The 25,721-nt window shown below is 68.6% G+C and overlaps 2 protein-coding genes across 7 annotated transcripts in view; one reads left to right on the top strand and one right to left on the bottom strand.

Moving 5' to 3' along the window:
* The window catches only part of IQANK1 (IQ motif and ankyrin repeat containing 1), a 20,880-nt gene extending 14,367 nt beyond the window's left edge, over positions 1 to 6,513 (top strand). Inside the window, exons 5-14 of the mRNA XM_046018503.1 lie at positions 3,719 to 4,073; positions 4,159 to 4,335; positions 4,413 to 4,538; positions 4,908 to 5,047; positions 5,125 to 5,179; positions 5,289 to 5,381; positions 5,543 to 5,651; positions 5,749 to 5,845; positions 5,921 to 6,055; positions 6,133 to 6,513. Coding sequence (XP_045874459.1) covers positions 3,719 to 4,073; positions 4,159 to 4,335; positions 4,413 to 4,538; positions 4,908 to 5,047; positions 5,125 to 5,179; positions 5,289 to 5,381; positions 5,543 to 5,651; positions 5,749 to 5,845; positions 5,921 to 6,055; positions 6,133 to 6,436 — 1,591 coding nt within the window. The 3' untranslated portion in view covers positions 6,437 to 6,513. The remainder of the gene's footprint in view (positions 1 to 3,718; positions 4,074 to 4,158; positions 4,336 to 4,412; positions 4,539 to 4,907; positions 5,048 to 5,124; positions 5,180 to 5,288; positions 5,382 to 5,542; positions 5,652 to 5,748; positions 5,846 to 5,920; positions 6,056 to 6,132) is intronic.
* On the bottom strand, positions 6,507 to 25,721 carry SCRIB (scribble planar cell polarity protein). Of its 6 annotated transcripts, none has more exons than XM_046016006.1 (37): positions 25,540 to 25,721; positions 24,469 to 24,586; positions 24,272 to 24,350; positions 24,090 to 24,179; positions 23,929 to 23,985; positions 23,762 to 23,825; positions 23,594 to 23,668; positions 23,381 to 23,525; positions 22,880 to 22,998; positions 22,487 to 22,686; positions 22,233 to 22,399; positions 22,000 to 22,130; positions 21,783 to 21,908; positions 20,933 to 21,079; positions 20,403 to 20,810; positions 19,734 to 19,796; positions 19,286 to 19,375; positions 18,838 to 18,915; positions 17,977 to 18,300; positions 17,798 to 17,878; positions 17,461 to 17,715; positions 17,040 to 17,150; positions 16,649 to 16,942; positions 16,357 to 16,545; positions 10,760 to 10,870; positions 10,623 to 10,670; positions 10,364 to 10,438; positions 9,302 to 9,364; positions 8,557 to 8,664; positions 8,309 to 8,468; positions 8,025 to 8,151; positions 7,731 to 7,922; positions 7,501 to 7,643; positions 7,387 to 7,424; positions 7,204 to 7,278; positions 6,983 to 7,034; positions 6,507 to 6,889 (listed from the first exon to the last, which is right to left on the bottom strand). In XM_046016006.1, exons 1-37 carry the CDS (start codon positions 25,696 to 25,698, stop codon positions 6,744 to 6,746), a joined length of 4,908 nt encoding a protein of 1,635 aa, XP_045871962.1. In that variant the 5' UTR covers positions 25,699 to 25,721; the 3' UTR covers positions 6,507 to 6,743. The 6 variants fall into 6 exon arrangements, with proteins under 6 accessions (XP_045871962.1, XP_045871979.1, XP_045871971.1 ...); XM_046016023.1 differs by having other exon boundaries at positions 8,309 to 8,432; XM_046016015.1 differs by having other exon boundaries at positions 17,819 to 17,878.

Here is a 25,721-nt window from a genome sequence, read left to right as displayed (position 1 = left end):
CACAGTCGGGGACTGGGGGAGCAACCAGACGGCGGTTCTGGGAGCTGCGGCCCGAGTCCCACCTCCTCTTGCCCAGGAGACGTCCCCGCGCTCACTGGGGGGCCGTCGCAGTCCGGGGTCCCCAGTGTTTAGTCCCTGAACCCTGGCTATGCCTTCCTCCAGGGACAGTCACCGGCGTCAGCGGACGGGGCTGCCCGGGAGGCAGGTGGGCTGTGACGGGTCGCTGGCTGCCTCCTGGAGGGATCTGCAGGTGCTGATGGGGTCACTGTGGTCCCGTTTCTTGCCACGGGTTCCTGGGGGCTTACTTCCTGTCGGCAAGGAGCTCAGCAGCAGGGTCAAGCAGGGGTTTTACTTCAAAATCTCATCATTATACCAGAAATTGGATCCTTTACCAACTATTTAAACTTGGTATGAGAAAACTTAAATGTCAACTTTAAAATGGGCAGGGAGGAATATAGTTTTGCATTTTTTTTAAAGGTTTTATTTATTTGAGAGAGAGCACAAGCAGGGGGAGGGGCAGAGGGAGAGGGAGAAGCAGGCTCCCCGCTGAGCAGGGAGCCCGATGCGGGGCTCGATCCCAGGACCCTGAGATCATGACCTGAGCCGAAGGCAGACGCTTATGACTGAGCCCCCCAGGCGCCCCCACAGTATCGCGTTCTTAAATGAGAAATACAAGTCTGACGACGGAGTTCGAGACAACTGGATTTTTTTTTTTAAGTTTATTGAAGTGGGGGCACCTGGGTGGCGCAGTCGGTCGAGTATCCGATTCTTGGTTTCTGCTTCACTCCTGATTTCAGGGTTGTGGGATGGAGCCCCCATGGGTCTCCCCACGGAACACGGAGCCTGCTTCTCCCTCTCCTTCTGCCCCTCCTCCTGCTCGTACTCTCTCTCAAATAAATTAATCTTTTAAAAAAGTAAAGTCTGGGGCGTCTGGGTGGCTCAGTGGGTTAAGCCTCTGCCTTCGGCTCAGGTCATGATCTCAGAGTCCTGGGATCCAGCCCCGCATCGGGCTCCCTGCTCAGCGGGGAGCCTGCTTCCTCCTCCTCCTCTCTCTCTGCCTGCCTCCCTGCCTGCTTGTGATCTCTGTCTGTCACAGAACTAAATAAAATCTTAAAGTCAAGTCTGTTTACTGCAGTAATCTCTAGACCCCACGTGGGGCTTGAACTCATGACCCAGAGACCGAGAGCGGCTCCTCCTTCCGACTGAGCCCTCGGGCGCCGCTGGACGACCCAATGATCCTGACGGCGGAAGGGGTTTCCGGGGGAGGGTAAGCAACGGACCAGCCAGAGAGCCGCGGCGCGTACCCGGTGCCAGATGCTGCGTGTCCCGCTGAGGAGCGCGCCCGGGGACAGCAGCTGCCATCGGAGTCACAACAGTTGTCACTCCAAAACCTTTATTCACTTTAGAGAGAGGGAAGGCGCACCGGGAGTCGGGGAGCGGCAGAGGGTGACAGTGTCCCTCGGGCTCCCTGCTGAGCACTGAGCCCAACGCAGGCTGGATCCCAGGCCCTGAGGTCATGACCTGAGCCGAAACCGAGACGCGGACGCTGGGCTGGGCGGCCGGAGCCCCCTGGCGCCCTCTTGACTCAGGAAGGACTTTCCTGCTGTGCTCCGTGTTTAGCCGTTTTGCTGATAGCGTTTGTCTCCGCTGGGACCTGACGCCTGTGAGTTTTGACAAGTTTTCTTTCACTGTTGCTGCCTCCTGCCTATCCCTTCCGTGCACAGCACGCGTCCCCTGTGCCTCAGACCCTGCCTGGCCTCCGCGCCCCGACGCCCCCGCAGGCGTCGCGCTGCAGCTCCGGGGCTCCCGTGCATCTGAGCGCAGCCACGTCTGTGACGCCGCCGGGTTTCCCCCGACGAGCTCTTGTCTGTTTACGTTCTCGAACTTGCGGTGGGTTCTTGGTTGTTTCCGTTCTCCGCCCAAACCCTGTAATCTTTAATTCCCTGAACGCGTGCCTTCAAGTCCGCTTCTGAGAGCCACGTGTCCGCTCCGTCCGGGTTTCCTCTCGTCCGTCGTCTTCCTCGTGTTTGGCTCGGACCGTGCCCGGCTGGCACGTGGGTTGTGCCCGCTGCGCACGGTGGTCTGCCTGGGCCTTGCCCAGCTGTTGCCCTCCCACCCCCCGCCATGGGTGCTGCCAGGTGAAGCCCACCGGGGCGGGGCCCTCCCTCCCGCACTCCCTGCGGTCTCCACACAGACTCAGGATGGAGTCATTCCTTGTGTCGTCTTTCTGTCGCTGTCAGTGGGGAGGCCGGGAGGAGAAGCCCCGAGTGGTCTCGAGCTGCTGGCTTCCCAGGAGAATCCCGCGGACACCGCCGCACCGGCTCGTCACATTCGCCGTTGCCGTGGCCAGCGAAGCGTCCCAGGAGACCCCGCCGTGGCTTCCTGCCGGGCTGGGCGCCGGCGCTGCTCCTGTCTTCCTGAGGCTCAGCGGCCTGGCTAGGGTGTGCCTGGTGCCAGGATTCCTGATTCCTTTGTCACCTTTAAGATTTACATCAGGGACATTTTGAAAAGATTTATTTATTCATGAAGAGAGAAGAGGGCCAGAGAGGCAGGCAGAGGGGGAAGCAGCTCCCCTACGAGCAGGGAGCCCGATGCGGGACTTGATCCCGGGACCCCGGGATCATGACCTGAGTGGAAGGCAGAGGCTTCACCGCCGGAGCCCCCCAGGCCCCCCAGGCAATTTTTCTGTAGTTCTGTCTCTAATTATCCTCACGGCCCGTCTCCCCTGCTGCCGCACCTGCTCACGTCCCCCACGGTCAGCACCCGGCTTGCACGGCTGGGGACAGGCCCAGCGCCCTTCCCTCTGTGGCCGCATCTGCGCCCAGTCCCCTCCTGCGGGCTCCGCCTCGTCCCCGAGCGCTCGTCTCCCTGAGTCGCTCTGAGGCTCCGCCGGCTTGGGGAGAGGGGGCCTGGTGGACTGTTTCTGTGGGGTCGCCGTGCCGTCCGCTCCAGTCCCTGCAGCCTGGCCCGGCCCTTTCTTCTGCCACCGACATTGGCCGCGGGCGCCGTGATGCGGGGAGAACTCCGGCAGCACGCGCGGAGCCGTTACGACCGTTCAGGAGCCCGCGAGGCTCGAGGATCAGACAGTTGAATGGCCCGACCTCAGGCGGACGGAGCGCCCAGAGCTCTGCCTCACGCCCAGACCTTCCTCCGGGGCTGGTGTGCGGGACGGTGACACCCTGGGTGTCTTCTGAGTCCCAGCGGGCTGCTGGGTGGAGACCCCCACTTTGGCCTGGCCGGCCCAGCCTTGCACACCGGTGCCTGAACACTGTGGGGGCCTCTGGCTCTGGGGGGGAAGGGTCCTGTGGGGGTGCACGGGGCTTCTCCACCCGGGGCCGCCCTCCTCACCATGCCTCAGGTCCCCCCCGCGGGCTCTCCAGTGCGACCTCCGCAGCTGGGGTCTCCAGGGGTCCTCCCCATGTCTGGGCTGGGGAGGGTCAGAGGCCCTGGGCGGCCTGTGCTCCTGGCTCAGTTCTCAGGTCGCCGCCTCTGCTCTTTGCAGCACGGCCTCAGTTGCAGATTTTAAAGATTTTATTTTTTAAGGAATCTTTGCGGCCAGCGTGGGGCTTGACCTTTGTTTGTTTGCTTTTTAAGATTTTATTTACTTGAGAGAAAGGAGCCGGGAGAGGGAGAAGCAGGGTCCCCACCCGGCAGGGAGCCGGATGCGGGACTTGATCCCAGGACCCCGGGGCCCCCTGAGACCCCCTCTCCCCGCCAGGGCCAGCCGCGGAGCACCGAGCGGCCGCCGTCATCCAGGGCGCCTTCCGGCGGCTGCTGGCCCGGAGGGAGCGGGCGCGCCGGCGGCGGATGGAGCAGCTGCAGCGGGACGTGAGGCGCGGCGGGGGCGGCGGGGGCGGCGGGCGCGGCGGGCGCGGCGGGGGGACTCCTGGGTCCGCGTGTGCCCGCAGGCCTTCGTGGCCCTGGTGCGGAGGGAGCGCGAGGCGGCGCGGCGGCGGGCGGCGGCGGCGGAGGCGGCCGAGCGGCGGCGGCGGGAGGAGCGGCGGCGCGGGGCGCGGCTGCGGGAAGCGGCCTTCGACGGCGACCTGGGCGAGATCCGGGCGGTGCTGCTGGAGGTGCGCGGCGGCGGGGCGGGGCGGCGCGGGGCGGGGCGGGGCGGGGCGGCCGGGGTCCCGCGCGCTCACGACGGGCCGCGCGCAGGCGGACGAGCTGCTGACCCGCGAGGGCCTGGGCCACGACCGGGCGGCGCGGCGGCGGGTGGCGCTGGTGGAGAGCGAGGACGCCGGCGGGAACACGCCGCTGTCGGAGGCGGCGGCCGGCGGGCAGGCCCGGGCCATCCAGCTGCTGGCCGAGCAGGGCGCCAGCCCCAACAGCAAGGTGGGCGCCGGGCCGGGGCTGGGGGCCACGCGCCACGGCCGCCCCCGCGGAGCCCGGCTCAGGAGCCCCTCGCGCAGGGCGCCTTCGGCCGGACGCCGCTGTACCGAGCAGCCTTCGGGGGGCACCTGGAGGCCGTGGAGCTGCTGCTGACGCTCGGAGCGGACCCGCGGGTGCGCGCGGATGACGGCAGCACCCCGCAGCAGGTGTGCGCCCCCAAGGCCGGGCGTGGGCCGCTCGGGCTGCGGCCCCGCAGGTGCGGCAGGAGCCGGTCGGACCCGCCGGCAGGCTCGGAGCCGCGCTCGCCTGCAGGGGGCTTGCTGGACTGGCCCGAGGGGGTGTGGACGGAGGAGGGGAGGGAAGAGGCCATCCGGAAAGGGACGTGGAGACGGTGTGGTCTTGGCAGGGAGAGGCCAGAGGACCCCTGGATGTCTCCTTTTGGGGGCAGCTGTGCCGTGATGGTGGCGGCTTTGCGGACATGATTCTGCCAGTTGGCGCCCTTTTTTGTAAAATGGGAGAGTCGGGGAGCACCGAACCCACACACTGAGCTCCTGGCCAGTGTCCTCCATCCCTAGGTGGCCTCCCTGGACACTGTGGCCCGGGTGCTGCAGTCATGGGACCTGGACCTCACGGACGCCATGCTCCAGAACATGGATGCTGAGAGGCAACGCCGGGCCCAGGAGGCTGAGCAGGAGGAGGAGGCAGAGGCCAGGCGGTGCGCCCCGCGGAGGGCGGGAGGGAGGCCAGCGGTGGCGGGGAGGCCCCTGACGACTGGGCCGCTCTCCCTACCAGCATGAACCTCAACGTGCAAGAGCTGGCGAAGGCGTGGCAGCAGCAGCACGCGCAGGTAAGCCCTGGGCCCTGGGAGGTGGGGACGCCCTGCGGGCCACTGGCCTCTGTAGGATGGAGCCGGTCTGGAGGATGCCGGGACGGCCCTGCCTGGCCCTCGTGTCCAGCTGCAGCAGGCCTACTGTGAGCTCAACCGGAGGACTGCGGAGCACGAGGAGTGCGGACGGAGGGACCCGCACCAGACCGAGCTCACCCTGCAGGTGAGCTGTCTCCCTCTCGGCCCGGCCTTCCGCCGCCTGCGTCCCGCTTCGGAGCGTGGCGCCACCTTCCAGCAGCAGCCTCTGGGGGCGTCTGGGCCCCCCGCGTGGAGGGGGTGTGGGCTCACTCTGGGCGGAGCATGGGGGCCCTTCTTCTCGCGCAGGCCGTCAAGGATGCAGAGGCCCAAGTGGACAGGCTGCGGCTGGAGGCCCAGGAGGCTGCGGAGGCGCTGGCCACGGCCAGGCTGGAGCTACGGGAGCAGGCGCGGGAGGGTGGGCAGTGCTGGGGGTCAGGGTGCCGGGCCCAGGGAGGGGGTGTGGGCGTCGGGACCTCCGTCGGCGGCCCGCCCCACTTGTGACTCCCCCGTAGGCGGGGAGGAGGAGATGCCTGGGCTGAAATGCCGGGTCCCCGAGCTGCACGACGTGCTCCTGAAGGACGTGGGGGGCCGCATCCGCGCCGATGGCCGGTCAGTGGTGGCGGCTGGGTGGGCCGGCGGCCGGAGGCGTTGGGTGGGCGGCAGTGACCTGGTGGCCACTCCCAGGTGGCCGCTTGTTATCGACCCTTCGGGCCAGGCGGCCACCTTCCTGCGCTACCAGGACACCAACTACGTGGCTGCGGTGAACCCGGCGCACCTGCGGCCGGAGAGGCTCCGGCTGGCGCTGCTGGGGGCGCTCAGGTAGGCCGGCGGCGGGGCGGCGGGGGAGGGGGGGTCCCCCCGGGGGCCGGGCAGCTCACCCGCGGCGCGCCCCGCAGGTACGGGAAGCCGCTGGTGTTCGACCTGGGCGAGGCGGACCTGTTCCCCGTGGTGCGGCAGCAGCTGGAGGCCGTGCAGCCGGGGCTGGCGCAGGAGCTGCTGGGCGGGGGCCTCCTGGAGCAGGAGCGCTACCTGTCGCTGCTGCGGCCGGCCGACCGGCCCGAGTACAGCCCCTCCCGGTTCCAGCCCGCGCGCCTGGGGCGCTTCCGCACCATCTTCGTCACTGAGGCCCAGTGGCCGCCGGCCGAGCAGCTGCAGGCGCTTCTCCCCGTGTGGGTGCTGCTCCCCGGCGGGGGCCTCTAGGGCCTCGGGAGGCAGCTGCGCGGGGCGGGGGCGCAGCCTTGTGGCGGCGGACAGAGGGACAGACGGGAGCTAAAACGTAGTCAATTTTATTCCTCTTGAGCCACAAAATAGAGTCTTTGGTTGTACAAACGTCACTAGTTACAGTCTTGCCGACGGGTCCCAGAGGGGCAGGGGCGGTTAGTCGGCGGCCGGAACTCCCGCCGGCTCTCTTGAAAACGCTGACACCCGGGTTAAAAGACTTGGGGCCAGGGTGGCGGTGAGGCCGGCGGGGCCCCCTCCCCAAGTCGAGAGGTGGCACCAGGAGCCTCTAGGAGGGCACAGGGCCCAGGCCACGGCGTCCAGGCCTCACGGGCCGCCGGCTGGTGCACAGCATCACCTCCTCGGGGCCTGCGGTGCCCGGCGAGGGTCTGCCCAGGAGCACCAGGGCCACTTCTCCGTCCTCCTCCTGCGGGCCTGGCGGGCAGGGCGGCAGGCAGTGAGTGACGGGGGGGGGGGCGGGGGGCGGTCACCCTGAGTGCAGCCCCGGGGCCCAGCCTGCTGACTCACCAGGGCTGGGAGACGGTTCCAAGGACCTCAGCTCCTCAGCAAAGTCTGGGGACTGCGAGGGGGAGAAGGTGGGGGTCAGGACCGCACCCAGGGCCCGCTTGCAGCCGCCCCCAAGAGCCTGGGTGGGGGTCCCCGCGCCCACAGGCCTCGAGACAGGCAGAGAGAGGGGCACGGGCCAGGCCAGCAGGTGCGCGCGGCTGTCCTGCGGACGGGCCTGGTACCTGCATGTCATGGACAGGTCTGGAAGAAGGGAGGGCTGCGAACACCCTGTAGTCAAACTTCCTCCCAGACAAGGCCTTGGAAGGACAGCGTGAGGGAGAAAGGCAGAGAGCGTGAAGACGGGGAGAGGGGAGGGGAGGGGAGTCTGGGGAGGGGCGGGACGGGCAACAGCTGTGGCTCCTCACCAGGCGTCCAGGGGAGCTGCCGCACTGGGGCCCGAGGTCTGAGGAGACAAGAAGTGGGCGTTGGGAGAGGTCTGAGCTGCGGGGCGGGCCCCCCACCTCTGCGCGGCCACAGACCTTCGACAGGGGTGGGTGACGGGGTGGGCGCGGGCGAGGGGGCCTCGGCCAGCCGCTCCAGGGGCCCGCGCCTGCTCCGGCCCTCTTGGGACTTGCTGAGAACCATCTGGGCGCGGAGGGCGTCCTGCTCCAGGGACTTCATTCTGCGGGCCAAGGGGAAGCGGTGCTGGGCGGGCGGGTGGTGTGGCCGTGGGGCTGGGCTCGGCCTCACAGGGCCACCAGGGCCTCACCTCGCCGCCCTCCAGAGTGCACGCTTCTCGGCCTCCAGGGCTCGCCGCTCGGCAGGGGACAGAGCCCGATCGGGCACCTGCATGGACAGCTCCGGGCTCTGAACGCGGAGCCGCTCCTGCTGGCGGCGCTCGGCTTTGGCCGTGCGCACTGGGGCGCTGCCCCCGAGAGGCTGGGGGGACGAGGGGCTGAGCCTGGGGTGGGAGACAAGGTGGGAGGGGCAGGTGGGGGGTGCAGCCAGCACGGGGTCACCCGGGAGATGGCGAGGGCCCCCCACTCAGCTCGGCTCAGCTCACCCCGCGGCAGGGCCGGCCCAGGGCGCTGGCTCCTCCGGCTCCTCCCCGTCCAGGTCCAGGGCGAGCCCGCTGGCCTCTGCCTCGGCCTCCCGCAGCAGCTGCGCCCGCTTCTGCTGCAGCTTCCGGGCTGGGGGTGGGGGCGGGGCGTCAGGTGGGACGTCGGCCCGGGCTGTCCTGCCCGCCCACCTGCCCCCTACCTCCTACCTGCCCACCCGGCCGTCCTGCCCGCCCACGTGCCCCCTACCTGTCCGCCTGGCCGTCCTGCCCGCCCACCTGCCACCTACCTTCTTCCTCCTGCATCTTGCGCAGGTCGTCGGCACCCACCAGGGACACGCGCTTGGGGGGGCCCTCAGCCTGGGGCACCCGCACCTCCAGCTCGAAGTACTTCTGCCGCTCACGGAAAGACAGCTGCTCCGGGGAGGCCGCGGCCCCGGGGGTGGGGGGCTGCGGGAAGGAGGTACTGAGGCCTGGCGCCTCCGGGCACATGGCCCAGAGGCCCTCGCGGCCGAAGGGCGGGCGGCCTGCTGCGTACCTGGGTGGGGGTGTCCTGCAGTGGGTGCGGGCCAGGCACAGCGGCGAAGGTCCTATAGGCCTGCTTCACATTGGTGGGCAGCGCGTCGGGGGACGGTGGGGATGGGGGCTGGGGAGGGACCACGCGTGAGCCGAACCAGGCCAGGACAGCTGTCCCTGCCAGCTGCTTTGACCGCCGTGCCCCGTGGGCCCAAGTACTCACAAAGCGGGGGGGGGGGTGTCCCCTCTATCCCTGGGGACCATGGAGCCTTTGGTGAAGCCCAAGCCAGGCTTCTCAGCAACAGGCAGGGGCGGGGACCAGGAGGCGGTACTGGTAAAGGGCTGGGGGCCAGAGGGGCGGCGGCCGGGGTGGGTGTCCAGGGGCACAGGGCCGACACTCACCTGTCTGCCGCCTGCTGAGAAGGGGCAGAGGCTGGCAACTGGCCTCCAAGCTGGGCCTGCCAGTGCTTACCCCCCACCACGGGCAGTAAGAGCGGGAGTGCCCTGGCCTGGCCCTCCCATGCAGCAGACCCGGGGGGCCTCCACAGGACCACGTCGGCCCCTGGGACTCAGACACAAGTGGGCAGGTAGAGGTGAGGCAGCCCTGAGCCCGCGTTCTGTCCAGGAGCCACAGGGAGCCCCCTCCCCCGCCAGCTACCTCTAGCTGGGGAGGGGCTCACGGGCTGTGCCCTCACAGGAGGGGCAGCTGGGGGGGAGGGGCCGTCCCCTGGCATCCCCTTCCTGGAGGGGGTGCCCCGGACACTCACCTGCTGGCAGCTGGGGGAGCAGGGGCTCTCAGCCGCCTTCCCTCCTGTGGCCCCAGCTAGTACCTGCAGGGGGCAGGCAGTGCAGGGGTGAGGGACAGCCAAGGCTGGGGCCACAACGAAGAGCTCTTGGGGAAGGGGGTGCTCGCCCAAAGCTGCTGCTCCATTCCCCGACCCAAGCCCAGCCCGGAGCAGGTGCATGATGGCCTAACCACGGCTCAGCTCGCATGAAACTGTTTTCCCTAAGGGACCTGGAGTCCGCCAGGCTCCCCTCTGCCCCCATTGTGCCAGGGGGACAAGAAAGAGGCTCTTCCCCCATGGGGGGGGCACGACAGCTGTTCCACGAGCAGCTTCCCCTGCTACCCCCCCCCCCCCGGGGGTCTGAGGCAGGTGAGCCAGGGAGGCCCCGACTGCCCTCTGCCAGCCCAGAGCTAGGACCCCAGCCCTCCCGGGCCTCCCCACTTGGCGGCTGGAGGATGCACTGAGGCCCACAGGCCCTTCCCACACAGCCACCCCGCCCCGCTGCGGCGCCTCCTAGAGCCCATCGGGCGGCCGCTCGCCTTCCTGAAGGCCTGTGGAGGACAGCCAGCTGGGCACAGCCTCTGGGAGGGCTATTCCCAGCTCTGGGAGGGGGACGAGACCCGACTATCCGTCCTGCCCGGTGCCTGCCACCCCCACCCCCTGCCCCGGTCTCTGCGGCTTCTCGAAGCTGTTCCAGGCTGTTCCTGCCCAAGCCCACCATGACCCCCCCAAAGGCCGCCGGGACCTCCAGCTGCCCGTGTTCCCCACTCTGCAGCCGGATCAGTGAGTCTGAGGTGAGGTGGAAGCTTCCCGGGACCTGGGCTGAGCCCTCTGCCGACTCAGGGCTTGGCTCTAGGATGCAGAGGGACCTGGGCCAGACCGGGAGGCAGAGCTCCGGCGTGGGCGCCCGCGTCCCACGTCCCCTGCAGGCTCTGCCTGCAAGTCCCATGCCCCAGGGTCTCAGTGGTGAGCGGGGGCTCCGGCAGGGCAGGACAGAGCTCAGACGAGGAGGTGGACGGCCAGGGACGTGACTCGGACACTGACCCTCTGCGTGCCGCCCGCGCCGGGGACGGCGGCTAGAGCGCGGTAGTCCAGCTTGAGGATCTCCGAGCTCAGGCCCTGCGGGGCAGAATCCACACAGTGCTGCAAGGGGCCAGTCTGCACCCAAGCGGGGGGCTGGCGGACGCCACCAAGAGCGGCCTGCAGCAGCCCGCCGCACCGTGCCTGCCCTCGGGCCCCGCGGATCTTCGGTGGGGAGGGGCTGCCGGAGCCCGGAGCCGGAACGCAGGGCCCAGACACTCACCACAGCCTCCAGCCCCCACGGCGGGGTCTGTCCTGGCGGCTCCTTCTCCTGTGGGCAGAGAGGGGGCCCGTCAGCGGCTGCCGGCCGCCGGCCTCAGACCCCCCCGGCCCGGGACGCCAGCTGCAGGCACTTCTGACCTTGGCGGAGCCCTCGGGGCTCAGCTCGCGGTCAATGGAGGAGATGCTCTCCAGACTGTTCCGGCGGCCGAGGCCTGCTGCGAAGGGGTTGGCGATGACGCCCGGGGACACCTGAGGAGAGGAGCAGGCTAAGGGCGGGGCCCCCATCTCAGGGTCCCCTCTAGATGTTGGCCGGAGCCCTAGTCGAGGCAGCCTCCAGGGCAGAGAGGCCTGTGAGCGGTGCCGCAGGCCATAACCCCGTCTGCAACACGGGGTGGCTACGGGTCACGGATGCATGTCACGGGCACCGGGAGCCGTTCCAACACATGGCAGGAGCAGGGGAGGCCGACTGTGGACACTGAGCCGCGGGCACATGGTGGCTGCTTCTGGAATCTGCAGCGCGAGCACCCAGAAAGGACCCTGAAATAAAGGCCGTGATGCAGGAGAAACCAGGCAGCTCTGAGCAGGGGAGAGCCCACGGTCCGGCGGCCAGGGCGGGGGAAGGAGGGCGCGTGGCCCACCCACGAACCGTGCTGTGACTGCGATCCCTGAAAGTGATCACAGGCGACGAAATCACAGAGACGAGGGAGACACTTGGCCTGGGCTGAGAGCAGGAGCCAGAGCAGGGAGAGGCACGGAAGACCCTCCCCCATGGGAACGGCCCCCACGGACGGGGTGGCTGAGACACAGACCCGGCGCGGCGGCCGCTGAGAAAGGCCGAGTGCGAGAGAGAACGAGGTGACAGCGGGGCCCCGGGAAGCAAGGCCAGGAGGGCCCCCAGCTGGGAAGAGGGAGCCCAAGGCTGAAGGCATCGAGCCGACACGGGGCCGCTGTCGTGACAGACGGGGCCGCTCGCGCGGCGGGTACGACGGCTGTGAGCTGTGGACAGTGACCCCAGAGAGGCGGGCTCGGCGGGAAGAGGCGGAAGGCCTGGCTGCGGCTGGGGTTCTGGCGGAAGCAAATTTACTGACGCTAAGGAACCCACCTTCCCACCTTCTGGAATATGCCGGGCAAAAGGCTGCAGGGAGGCCCTGGCGTGGCGCGGCCCTTGGTCCAGGGGGGACGGGGTGCACAGCCCGGCCGAGCAGAAAACACCCACATGAGGCCGCTGCCTGGTTTCTCTCGCCAGAGGCCACACCTGCACAGGGAAGGGCTGTCCTGGGGGGCAGGTCGTGCACTCTGGTTCTCCAGAGTGAGAGCCGCTCCCGCTTCCTGGCCTCAGGCTGTGCAGAGGCCCCAGGCCCAGACCTTGGCTTCTAAAGACCACTTTCCAAGAGGAGCCGGTGCTCCCTGGTGAAGCGGGACGTGGGGCTGTGCAGGAGAGCGGGGCACGAGCCCGGGGCACGGGCCCGGCAGCCACGGCGACATGCCAGCCCCGGGAGGTGCCATACCAGCCAAGGGGGAGCCCCTCAGCGTGGGGAAGGAGCCACGAGTCAGAACCCGGCTGCAGCCGCCGCCGCGCTGCTTGTGCTGGTGAGGGAAACAGGACGAGGAGCCTCACAAAACACACGCGGGTTTCACAGGGGAAAGAGCCACTCTGCGGGGGATATGGGGCGACAGCCCATGGAGGCCGCTGAGGACAGGACACACCGCCACCCGTGCGCCTGGTCAGTGGGCTCAGAGGGCTCAGCAGGCGGCGGTCATCCCAGCAGAGCTGCGCCCCTGAAGCCTGTCCTGTGCGGCCCTGGGACCCTGCACTCGGTCAGGGTCGGGGGGACGAGGGAGACGCGGCAGCCAGGTGCTCGTGCACCCCTGGCCCGAGGCTTCTCCTGCAGAGGATGCCGTGCACGAGGCCTCAGAGGGAGAGTCTGTGGCCTGTTCTTGCCACTTTTCTCCTAGTTTAAAATTATCTTATGTATTTGTATTTTGCAAAAAGAAAGAATGGGGGGCGCCTGGGGGGCTCAGATGGAGAAGCCTCTGCCTTTGGCTCAGGTCATGATCGCAGGGTCCTGGGATCGAGCCCCGCATCGGGCTCTCTGCTCCGCGGGGAGCCTGCTTCTCCCTCTGCTGCTCCCCCGTTCCTGCTCTCTTGCTCTAAAATCAAATCTTAAAAGAAAAACAACAAACGGCAAGCTAACCCCTAACGCACACCACGACGGACTGGAGCCGGCTGCGGTCTGGGCTCGGGACCAGGTAAAACCCATCTTTGCAACCTGGAAACAAGCAGGCCCGACTGTAGACCAAGCTAGCGCCACAACGCACAGAATTACTTCACGTGACTCGAAGACTCAGTATTTTGGTGACACGTCCCAGTGAATAAATCTCAGGGACACGGGACCTTACCTCGCGCTCAGCGGCCTCGCTAGTGGCCGTGTTGCACGGCACTTTGAATTGTTAGTTAGGACGACGGTACTTGGGAAAGAACTTCGGTGCGACAAAAAGAGACACAAACAAAATCAAAGGTTAGTGAGAACTCTGCGCTCCTGGCTGGCCCAGCTCGAGAAGCCCATGACCCCTGATCTCGGGGTCATGAGTTCAAGCCCCACGTTGGGCGTGGAGCCTACTTAAAAAATAACAGTACAAACTAACGGCTTCTCTCTTTCTAGAAATATCCACATTCCAGGCTCCAAGGGCTCCCGGACCCGGCTAGGCTCTCCGTGCCGGGGGACCCTGGAAATGGCCGGCTCCAGGGCTGGGGCAGGGAGCACCCGGACAGCTGCGCACTGCAGAGAGCAAGGAAGCTGTCAAATGATACGTGTCACGCTGGACAGACAGCTGCACGCCCGACGGGGGCACAGTGTGGGCACAAACACACAGGACACACGGAGCCGTGAATTCAGCAAAGAAAACTTCAGACCTCCCGGGTCCCAGCTCGCTCCCGAGAGTATGGACAAGATGAAGGGGAGGGGGCCACCAGTGTGTCCCACAGGTCCAGGTGGTGAAGCTGGGGGGAGGTGTCGCCCTGCAGGGAGCAGGGCACAGAGGAGGCGAGGGGTGCACCGTCCCCTCGTGCGGGAGTGAGGACGGGGTGCCGGCAATCCGCGGAAGCCGCTGGGAGACGCGCTTTGGCAAGCGAGAGCCGGAGGCCAAGGACGTGAGCAGAGCGCTCCCAAGTCCAGTGCGGACAGCCTGGCAGGCACGTGGGGGGCGTCTCCTCGGTCTGCGCCTCCCTGGGAGCTCCGAGAGGAGGGCACAGAGCACAGGCAAGCCCGCTGGCCGGGTCTGTGAGGCCGTGCAGGTGCCCGAGGAGGCCCCGGCTACGGAGCAGGGCCAGCCAAGTGCACACACGTCCTGCCTCCACCCACTGTGGAGGGCACCGGGGGACAGACGTGGCCAGGCACAAGCCGGCACCAAGCAAGCCTGGAGTTCAGAACCCAAGTGGAGCTCAGACACTTGGCAAACCCGGATTCCGACGGGGTCAGACGCGCTCACATTAAACAAGAGGAAAACACAGCAGATGAGATGAGCAGGTTCGGTTTAGGGAGAACCTGGGTGGGGGGCGGAGAGCAGAGCCGGACAAGCGTCCCGCCCCCTGCCCCGGGGCTTCAGACACGGAAGCAAACACCCAAGTACAAGCTGAAACGGCCCCTTCAAGTTGGCACAAGGCAGGGCCACTGGCCGCCACCACCGTCCCCGGACACCAGGCTCCCGGAGCGACCGGCGGGGCCTGACCAGGACGCGAGCAGCTTAGCAGGAGGACGGGAAGCAGAGTGTGGCGCGGATGTGCCAGGGGACACGCGGCCCCGTGGGAAATGCCTTCTGAAAGCAAAGGGAACTGTCCAGGCCCCGCTGACTTGTCAGAGAACCCGGCGGGCTCACCTGGCTGAGAGAACGCGCTTCTCTGGAATTTTTTAAAATATGAAAACCAGGGCGCCTGGGTGGCTCAGTCGTTAAGCCTCTGCGTTCGGCTCAGGTCATGGTCCCAGGATCCTGGGATCGAGCCCCGCATCGGGCTCCCTGCTCAGCGGGGAGCCTGCTTCTCCCTCTCCCACTCCCCCTGCTTGTGTCCCCTCTCTCGCTGTGTCTGTCAGAAAGACAGAATCCTTAAAAATAAATAAATAAGTAAAACAGGAAAACCCGCCAACGTGACCGATTAGGGATCAAGCACACAGGAAAGCGACTGTATTTAGGACACAGAGCACATGAGGGAGGCCCCATGTCCCTAAGCCTGCAGGGACGGCGGGAGCAGGGTCCCCACTGCGGACACTACGCAGCCGTCCCACCGAGTGCAAGTCCCGGAGGACAGAGGAAACGCGGGATGGCGTAGGGTTGGGGAGGACCTCGAAGACGGAGAGACATTCCGAAGGAAAAGCCCAAGTCCACAGGGCACCAAGGACAAGATTAGAAGACGTAATTCACAGAAAACTCCGATTTCTAAACCCTCGAAGAAACCGTTCTGAAAAAGCACAAGCAACAAAAACACTTGCACCCACGAAACAAAAGCCCGACACGCAGCCACGGCACGGACGCGCGGCCACGGGACGGACAGACACGTGCGGGCGCCCAAGCTGGGGGCCGGGGATGAGGGCGCACGGGACAGACCTGCGGATCTGCCCACCGCTGGTCCCCAGGACGCCCTCCCGCACAAAGTCCGCAGAAGCCAAGGCGGGCTGCCAGGCCTTATGGCCACTGTGCTGGGAAGCCCCCGACAGCCGCCCGCGGGGCACAGCCAAGTGCACGCACCCCACCTGCAACCCGGCGGGGGCTCACGCCCTCCACCGTGCAGCGTTTTCTTCTTTCTCTTCAGATAGCTTTAAGATCAGCAAACGTGCAGATCAAACACCTCTAAACACACATAAGCCATAAGCAAAAGTAAAGGCTTCCTTGGGACTGCTCGGTCCAGCCTCAAGGCCTAAGAGAAACTCCTGCCCAGAAACCACCAGGATTCCCGTGAGGACAGAAGTGTGGGCACCGGGCCCCCAGCACAGTGTCCGGGCCCAGAGTGTAGGCTCCCTTCCCGTCAGCGGACGACACGCAACGACGGACAGACTCTTGCCGGTGGTGGCCCCGGCCCCGGGGACCGCCCCCTCCCCCGGGCCAACCTGCAGTGAACACCTTGTCCCTCTGCAGGCGAAGAGCCCTCGGGGGCCTGTGTGGGCTGCGGGCAGGAGAGGCCGCGTCAGCTCCTACCCGGGGGCTCCGGGGACAGCAGTGGGCGAGGAAGGACCGCATGGGGAGTGGGGGACCCTCCTGCACAGAGGGGACGCCGAGGCTCAGAAGCCAGAGCCGCTCAGCATGCAGGCCAGGCCGAGGGTCAGGGCTCTGGGGGACTGGGCAGGAGGACAGCTGGTGCCCCCGTGCCCCACCCGGAATGCTGCTCTGACAGACGGTCCCAGGGAGTACAGCATCTGGGGAGGAGCCATCAGCAGGGGACAGGCCCTGGACAGGCTGGGGGTCCCTGGGGGGGTCCGAAGGTGCCACCCTGCATGGCCGCGGTCTCGCCATGCGCCTGATTCAGAGCCCCCCACCCCACCCCGCGCAAACGCTGCCCGGCTCGACCGCGCACCTGCTCTCAGGGACTCCACCAAAGCCTCGGTGTGCGGTCGTGCGCAGGCGTCCGGGAGCACAGCCCGACCCCGCGGCGCCCCCGCCTGCCACCTCCCAGCGCCCCCCGGCACGCACACGGTCCCGCATCACACAAGCCGAGCCGCGCACGCGCTGACGGGGCAGGCACTGACCTCGGCCGGGGCCGCGGGGCTGGCGTCGAAGCCGTCGCAAACGAGCACGGTGAGGGTGTCGCCGACACCACGCAGCAGCTGCACCGCCTCGCCGTGGGTCAGGCCCAGCAGGCTCTGCTGGTTCACCTCCAGCAGCCGCAGCCCGACCCGCAGCCGGCCGTCGCGCCCGGCCGCTCCCGTGGGGCTCACCTGCAGAGACCGGGCCTCACGCTCCAGGATCCACCCAGCACCCGGGCCCTCGTCCCCTCCCTGAGCGGCCGGCGCTGCGGGGATGGCCGAGGAGGGGCCTCACCTTGGAAATGAAGATGCCCTCATCTGTGGGGTCACAGGGGTTCCCTGCATGGCCCTTGGCGCCCCCGCGAATGCTGATGCCCAGCTTCTCCCCGGGGGCCTTCTGGATACAAAGTTCCCGCATGCCTGGGGGCGGGGGGTCCCTCCTCACGAGCAAGACCAGCTCCAGGCAGGGCCGAAGCAGGGCACTGACAGCCTCCTGGTGCGTGGCCTCCCGGATGTCCTGCCCGTTCACCGCCAGGATGCGGTCCCCAACCCGAAGGCCGCTGCGTGCAGCCAGGCCCCGTGGGAGCACCTGTCGGGAGGGGGATGCTGAGCGGGCTGGAGGCCTCGCTGCCCCACGGCCAGACTGGGCCCTACTGGCACGGGAACGCCTGTGGGGCCGGATCTACCTTGGAGATGAAGACGCCAGGCTCCTGGATACCAAACGGGTGGCTGGAGTGATCGGAGCCCCCGACGATGCTGAGTCCCAGAGGGCCCCCGGCTCTCGGCAGGCAGATCTCCTGCGGGTACCAAGGGGCCTGGCTGGGATGAACCCGCTAGAGCAGCAAGGGGGGCCTCTCCAGCTCAGGGGGCATACGGGCCCAGGTGGCCGCAGTCAGCTTATCAGGGACGGTGGGGGGCTGGGGAGGTGTCCTTGCCCCATCACGGCACATGAGCACGCGAAGGCCGCGTGGGGACGCAGCAACCTATGGAACAGGGCCCCAGAGCAGAGGGCGCGGGAGCACCTGCTTCGCTACCAGAGGGGATGGATGCGCCACACTGAACTTCACGGGGGTTAGGGCACACGCAGGGACATGCCTGGGGTCTTACCTCCACGGGGTACGGCCCCTCCGAGGCAGCAGCTGGCAGGCCAGGGGCCAGCCTCAGCAGCCCGGACTCCCCAGGGGTGGCAGTGACCACGGCGGTGGTGGCCGCAGTGGGGGGTGGGGGGGAATGTGGCTGAGGGCTGGGGGGGAGGGGCCCCCCGGCCTCCCGCTCCAGCAGGAGGGCGATGGTGGGGGAAGCGGTGGTCAGCAGGGAGACGGCGTGGTCGTGCCTGGCCTCGGTCATGTCCACCCCGTTGATCTGCAAGAGTGTGGCCAGTCAGGGTGCCCTGTGGTGAGTGGAGCAGAGGGGGCAGTGAGCAGGCCCCGCTACCCCCACTCACCGAGAGGACACGGTCGCCGACCTGCAGGGTGCCCGCCCGGTGCGCAGCGCCCCCCTCTGCGATGCGGGAGATGAAGATGCCCTGGCGGCGGGGGTGGGGAGAGTCGGGCGCGGTGAGTCCGAGTCCCGTCCTGCCCCCGGCCCCGGAGGACCCCCTTCCCCCGACCGCAGCCACCTCACCCCGTCGCCAGCCCGGTAAGGCGTGGAGCCCTTCCCGCCGGCAATGCTGAAGCCCAGCCCCTTCTCGCTGCGCACGAGGCAGGCCACGTGGCGCTGGCGGGAGGCCCCGGCAGACTCCGGCTGGAGCAGGGGCAGGCGCAGGCCGGCTCCCCGCCACTCCCGAGGGCTGTAGTCATCCTCGGGCCGCAGAGGCGTGACGGTGACGGCGTTCTCGGGCTCGACCATGCGTTCGCGCCATAGCCGCATCCGCACGGTGCTGCCCGCGCCCCGGAGGGCCTCCACGGCCTGGTGGTGCTCGGCGCTGTGCAGGGCCACGCCGTTCACCTGCGGAGCCCGATGCCCATCAGGAAGGGCCACAGCCCCGTGAGTGCTCTGTGTGCCCCTGTGCAGATGGGACTCCGGTGGGCTCACCACGCCCATGGCCTGAGCGGGCCCCCAGGGGCGGGGGCAGGGGAGGAGGTGAGCCAGCTGATGGGAACGCAAGGCTGCCCTTCCTGCTGGCCCACACCGAGGTCCCCAGCCCTGCAAGCCCCGGCCACCTGTCCCTCATCCAAGCAGTCCCGCGACTAAGGACACCCGAGATCCCTGGCCGTCTGACCCCGGCTCGGTGAAGCTCCTGCCCCACAGCCTGTCCGTGGGCCCCTCCAGATCCTCAGGCTCCGTCCTGGTGCGTCGGCATCAGCACAAGCACACGGTCTCCCGGGAATCCTCCCGACACACCTGCCGAGGCTCCCGGCAGGACTAACCCCCGGCCAGCTCGCTGGAGGCTGACCACCTCCCCCGCCAGCCTCCAGCGGCCACATCTGTTCCAAACACAGCCGGCGCCGTTTGTGTGAAACCAGAGACGTGTCCCCGACTCACCTCGAGGAGCTTGTCACCCACTCGGACCCCCGCCCGGGCTGCAGGGCCCTCTTCGGACACCCGAGAGATGAACACGCCCTGGGGAACGAGCGGAGGCTGAGCGGGGAGAGGACGGAGGCCGCCACGGGGCCCCATCCTGTCCTGCCGGGGGAGCAGCTGGCCAAGGCCTGGAGACCCCCCCCGTGGAGCCTGCAGCGATGCCCGGGGCGCGGGAAGAAGAGGACGGGCGGGGGCTGCCATGGGCTGGGCTCACTGCGGAGCCAGAGGGCCAGGTCCGTCTCCAGGTACAACGTGCAGCCCCAAACCCAACAGGGGCGAATACGGGAGGGATGGCAACGCGCCGAGGAGCGCGCCGGCACCCCACAGCACCTCTGAGCCACGGAGCCCGTCCTGGGGAGAAGGCAGGGACGCTGGGAGGAGGGTCCCCGAGGCAGCTGCAGCCCCTCACCTCGTCGCCCCCCTTGTACGGCGTAGAGCCCCTGCCGCCAGCGATGCTGATGCCCAGGCCCCCCGTCTGCCGCACGATGGTGAGCGTCAGCTGCAAACAGAACACATGTGGCCGTCCGGGCGCTGCCTGTGGGCCTGGCGTGGCACGCAGAGGGCCCGGTTCTGCCGCGCAGAGCTGGCACCCCCCACACGGAGGCCCGAAGCCTTGCCCCCGCCTGAAGACGCCGCCTCAGAGCCCCGCAGGTCCCGAGACGCCCCGGCACCCCGCCAAGACCGGCAGCCTTCCCAGGCCCCAACGCGCGTCCGTCCGTCCATCCGTCCGCATCAGAGGGCACCCAGGCCCCACCCGAGGAGGGGGGCAGCAGCGCGGACGGGCGTGCGGGGCAGGGGCAGGAGGCGCGGAGCCCACAGCCCGGGACCCGGAGCACAAGCAGAGAGCGAGTACAGACCTCCTCCTCCTCAATGCGCGCGGGCTCTATCAGCAGGTTATTGGCCGGGTCAAACGACACCCCCTGTCAGGACGGGACCGGCATGCAGTGAGCCGCGCCCGCCACCGCAGCAGCCGGCCCGCCACGAGCAGGAGGGACAGGAAGCAGCACACGAAACCGCCACCGCCTGAGCACCGGCCCCTCCCCTCCAGCCCACAAGTGTGGCCGCCACCAGCAGAGGGGGCAGACCCCACCGCGGGCAGAGGCCGTGTCTGGCTGTCCCGGGCCCCCCGGCCGCCACGGCCTCACGCCCGTGCTCGGGATGGAAGCTCGACGTCAGATGCACAGGAGAGCCAGGGGCACCACGTCCCCAGGGAGCGGCCAGGGACAGGACTGGCATGAGGGGACACAGCGGCCCAAAGGAAGCTGTGAGGAGGACCCGAAACGAAGCAGGAATCCAGGCAGCGACAGGCAGCTGCCAGACGCCGGGGCCCCAGTGCGAGCGCAGCCAGGAAGACCCTGGAGCCGGCAGGCCTTGGGGGTGTCCGCCGCCCCACCCAGGGGCAGTCTGGCCTGGGACGCGGACCCAGAGCTGCTGTGCCAACTGCTGGAGACCCCAGCGCGGACCGTGGCCCGACCAGGAGGGGCTGGTGCAGCCCAGCTCAAGGGGATTTGTGAGCAGAAACCCACCTTGATGGAGGGCACGGGCACCAGGGCCGCCGCCTCCTCCTCTGGCTTGGCCTCCGCGGCTCCCTCCTCCTCTTCCTCCTCCTCCTCCTCCTCCTCCTCAGGCTCCTCCTCTTCCTCTTCCTCCTCCTCTGCCCGCGGAGCCCAAGGCGCATGGGGGCCGTTGTGCCAGCCCGAGGGCGCTCCGAGGCCGTCACCATCAGGCTGCGCCCCCTGCAGCAAGGCCACGACGGCCTCGGGCTGGGGCAGCTTGGAGATCTTGAAATGCTTCTTGTAGTGAGGCGTGTCCTTGCGGATGAGACGCTGTCTCCCGCCAGGCGGGGGCCAGGGCGCCTCCGGCTGGCCCTCCTCGCTCTCGCCGTCCTCCCCGGGAGGCAGCAGCAGCGTGTCCTCCGCGAAGCGCACCGTGGGCTGAACAGAGCCAGCCGTGAGGAGGGACCCCGTGCTCGGACCGGGAGGAGCCCACCCAGGAGGCCCGGCTGCGCGCACGACTCCCACCCCCCGCCCCCGTGTCTGCCCGGTCCCCGCCTCACCTCTTCGTAACTCTCCTCGGCGGCCTCCTCCGGGGGGCCGGGGACGGCTTCCTGCAGGCTCGGGCCCTCGGGCTCTCCCTGGGAGGCTGTGCCGGCAGACGGCTGTGAGTCCTCGCTCAGACCGGACTCAGTACTCAGCCTCTTGTCCTGCAGCGGGGCGAGCACGGCTCAGTCCACAGTGGCCGAGGTGGGCTCCCCCCTGCACAGGTGGGGGCCGGCCGTCCCAGCTCGCGGGGGAGCCACACCGCCGCCCAACTCAATAGCTGTGGCCACGGCCCCTCGCAGACCTTCCCTCGGAAAACCGAAGAACGAGGGCCCACGGGCTGGCAGGAGACGCGCTCCCGTCTGAGGAAGGTCCGGGGCCTCCCAGGAGCAGGACGCTGCAAACAAGCTGAGGACAGCAGCCTCGCGGGCTGGGCGGGCCTGCCCTACGTCCCCAGCTGTGCCCCTCGGGATCCCAAAGCTTCCCTTCCCAGCCCCTGTGGCCCAAAGCCTCCGAGAGAGCAGAACGGGGCGGGCGCTCCTAGCTCCCGACGCCGACCCTGCCCCCGCCAGCTGCAGGAGGACCCCCGGGCCTCGCTCTCCATCCCCTGGGCCTCCGAGAACGCGGCCGCCTCGGACTCTCCCTGCAATCTACGCCACATGCTCCCCTGCACCCATCCCCGCAGCCCCTGCGGAACACGACCCTGCCCCGTGGGAGAGCGTGGGGCACTCGGCCCTGGACAGCAGCCCCAGCCACCCTGGGGCCTCAAAGCCCCACACCCAGGACGACGAGGTGCTCAGGGCTCCCGCGAGGTACGAGCCTGCAGGGCCGGTGTCCCCCCTGTGCCAAGCGGGTTCCCACAGGCACCTCCTCCAGGGGCGAGGGCGTTCTGGACTCCGGCCGGCGGGACTGGGCTTCTCCTCGACGCTCCTCGACGCCCCTCTTCATGACCTTCAGCTCACTGGGGTGAGGCGTGGCTCGACGCTGCAGGCCCTGCAGCACGCACAAGGGTGCGGGGTGGGGTGGGCAGGGGTCAGGGGAGGGCAGGGAGGAGGCAGCCCGCCCAGGAAGCCCCCCGCCATACCCGCTTCTCAGCAGCAGCTCCCTCGGCGTCATCGCCGCACGCGGGGACCTCCAGAAACTGGATGACGCTGACGCGGCTGGGCGGGACGTCGCTCCAGCTCTCCGAAGGGCTGCTCTGCGGCCCCGGGTCCTCTGAGGGAAACCGACGTCAGGGCAGCTGGGCTTGCCCGGGCCGGACGCCCCCCAGCCTCGCTCCCCCCGCCAGCTCACGGCAGCCCATCACCAGCAACCTACCGAGGCCAGGCGGGGGCTGCTGGGGCAACAAGTAACACGTGAGCACTTTCTCGCCGGTCTGAGCGTCGTCCTCGGTCTGGAACCGGAGCATCGGCTGGGCCTGGTTCTCGGCCAGCCAGAGGGCCTTGAGGTTGAGGTGCGTGAGCGCGAACGGCAGACTCCGCAGCCTGGCGGCCGGTGGGCACGGTCAGCTCGCCGGCGGCCGGTGGGCACGGTCGGCTCGGCGCGGGCTGGGAGGGCGGGTGGGCACTCACCGGTTCCCGGCCACATCCAGCACGTGCAACTCCGCCGTGTGGGCGAGCTCGGGCGGCAGGGCAGCCAGGCGGTTGTCCCTTAGGGAGAGAACGCTGAGCGCCGCGCAGCCTCCGATCTCCGGCGGCAGCGCCTCGAGGCGGTTGCGGTCCGCGTTGAGGTTGGTCAGCTTGGTCAGCTTCCCCAGCGAGCGAGGCAGGGCCTGGCCAGGGAAAGAGGGGGCCGGGGGTCGGCAGAAACCTGCTGGGCTTCAGAAGGAGACGGACACCCCCCCAGGGCGGTCCCCACCCCCCATGCTGCACCCAGCGCCTCCCACCGAGTGCCTCCTGCCGGCGGCCTCCCACCCCACGGTGGCACCCTAGCCTCGCACCCCGTTCCTGCCAGACCGGCCATACCGTCAGCAGGTTCTCCGTAAGAACGAGCTCGGACAGGTTCTCGCAGTCACCAATAGCCTCGGTCACCTCACACAGCCGGTTCTGGTCCACCTTCAGGATGGACAGCTGCTTCAGCTGACCTGGGGCCGGGGACACGTGGTGCCAAGGGCTGAGTGGCGGGGAGGGCCTGGCTGCCCAGGCAGCACCCAGCTCGGAAGAGGGCAGCGCTCCTCCCTGCCGCCCACCCCGCCCTCCCGCTCTCCCCGTCCATCGAGCTCCCCAGCCCCAGAGAGCACAGCCATGTGCGCCTGCGAGCTCTCTCCTGCTCACTGTCCCCACCCTGCCCCGCGAGACGCCTCGGCTCCTCAGGTGCAGTCCCCGGTCACCCCGACCCCCAGCCTCGGCGTCCCTTCCCCCTCCCAGGGGCCTCTCTTGGAGCCTGGGTGGGGTCACAGCTCTGCCCCCCCCCCCGCCCCGCCCCGGGGACCCTCCCCTCGGCCGAGGTTCCCGGCCAGCGCTGACCGATGCCGTCAGGAAGCCGCTGCAGCAGGTTCTGGGACAGCAGCAGGTCCGTGAGCAGCAGCAGTCCGCCCAGCTCTGCCGGCAGCTCCTCCAGCCGGTTCTCCGACACGTCCAGGCACACCAGGCGCCGCAGGTTCCCCAGCTCCTGAGGGCGGGTGCGGAGGGTCAGGGGATGGCCGGGCACGAGGCAGGGGCTCCCACACCCTCACTCACCGGGGGCAGGGCGGACAACTGGTTCCGGTCCAGCCACAGCTCACGGAGGTTGGGCAGAGCCCCGAGGGTGTCAGGCTGCGATAACAGATGGGGACAGGGGACGGGCTCGGAGGGCCGGCCAGAGGTTCGGGCCCTGCCCCGCCCACGACCGCCCCGCCCTGTCCGCACCAGCACTTCCAGCTCGTTGCCTCCTAGATCCAGCTGCTCCAGCTTGACCAGGAAGGACAGAGACCTGCAGAACAAACCACAGGTTCTTCCGGGGCCGCGTGGCCCAAGGCGCCCTAGGACCATGGTGCAGGCAGAGGCCAGGGTGGGGGAGACCCGTGCCCACTCACGCCGGCAAGGACTTCAGCAGGTTCTCCCGGAGCTCCAGGGTCACCAGGTTGGCCAGGCTGAAAGAGAGATCCAGGTGGGGCGTGACAGAAGCGAGGACAGTGGGGAGAGTGGCGGGGTGGGGCTGAACCTGTCCTTTCTGCCGCCCCCCAAGGGCACCCACTTGCCCACGTCCCCGGGCAGCGCTTGCAGGGACACGTCATTCAGTGCCAGGTGAGCCAAGCTGCGGAGCTGAGTGAAGCCTTCGGGGAGCCTGCGCCAGGGGAAAGGGCATCCCAAATGTCAAAGACACAGCTGTGGAGGCTCCCAGGCCCACCACTGCCCCCTGCCGTGGCCACCACCCACCTGGACAAGGGGTTCCCGCTGAAGTCCGCGATCTCCAGAGCCTTGCAAAACTTGATGCTCTCGGGAATCTCGGGGATGTCTGCGAGAGGAGGAGGTCGCCGAGAAGAGAGGGTCACCGTGGAGACCCACGCAGAGTGCCCTCAGAGCCCTTCCCGCCAGCCCGCAGCAGCGGCCCCGCCCTGCACCGGGTCCCTCACCGTTCCGGGACACGTCGAGCTCCACGAGCTGCATGAAGTTGGCCACCTCGGGGGGCAGCCGCTGGATCTCGTTGTCACTCAGGCCCAGCTTGCGCAGGTTCAGCAGTCGGAAGAAGGGCTGTGGGCGGGGAGCAGGGTTGGGGAGGGCGGCCTCTGCCGCAGAGCCCCCTCCAGAGCAGACACCAATCACCAGCCACGGACCCCCGTGGGCCTCTGCCTGCTCTAGGCCACACAGGAACCCCGGGTCCTGCCTCATCCCCCCCGTCTGCAGCAAGAAGAGAAGAGAAAAGCGTGTACCCTGGCCTTGCTACGCTTCCACCTTCCTAACGCCCGGCACCCGGTGTCCCGGCACCCGCTGACGTGCCTCCCCTGCCAACCTCGTGAGCCCAGATCTCAGCTGGGACGTTCACCTGCTCCTGCCTTTTCCTTCCCTGTGAGCTCCCTCAGGACCGCCCTCGCCCCCTGAAACTCCTCTCCTACCCACCCAGGAAGGGAGCCCGCCAGGACCCACAGTGCCTTCTGCCACAGCACCCGACCCCCCTGGCCCGCAGCTGTGGCCAGAACTTGACAACTACCGAGAAGAAAAAGGCAGTAAGTGACAGGCACACAGGGACTCAGTCCCGGGGACTCCCGCAGCCGGCAGCAGACAGAGCTCTCCCAACCAAACCCCAGCGGGCCACACCCTTTGTGGCACACAGCCCCCAGGCACGGGGCCACCGAGCACCCTGTCTCCAGAAAGGAAATCCTTTTATGACCTGCTTCCTTTAGTCTCCCCCGCGGAGCGGCCTTAGAAGGAAAGCGAGCGGACCAGGAGGCACGGCAGCCGGCCGCCGCGAGAGTCTGCGGACCCACCTCGGGGACAGCTCGCGCCCCAGCGCGGCCGGGGCAGAGCAGGCCGAGCAGCAGGCGGGGCTGCCCGCCCCCGGCGCCGCGCGGCAGGTGGATCCCCACCTGCCGGCTCAGGTTCCCGGCCCCGCGGCCCCCGACCCCGCCGCGCCCCGCCGCCCGCTGCCACCTGGTGCCAGCGCCCGAGGCGGGCGAGGCCGGCGCCAGGTGCGGGCGGCCGCTCACCTTGGGCAGCTCGCGCAGCTGGTTGGCGTCGAGCAGCAGCTCCTCCAGGCTGCGGCTGTAGCGGTAGATCTCCTCGGGCACGGCCTGCAGCGAGCAGTGCCGCTTGTCCACCGACTCCACGTGCCGGTTGCAGCGCCACAGCGGGATGCACTTGAGCATGGTGCGGGCGGGCGGGCGCGCGG

Source organism: Meles meles, chromosome 1 (assembly GCF_922984935.1).
Source record: "Meles meles chromosome 1, mMelMel3.1 paternal haplotype, whole genome shotgun sequence".
Lineage (NCBI taxonomy): Eukaryota > Metazoa > Chordata > Mammalia > Carnivora > Mustelidae > Meles > Meles meles.
The sequence above is the reverse complement of the archived record's forward strand: the minus strand, read 5'-3'. Positions and strand labels throughout refer to the sequence as shown.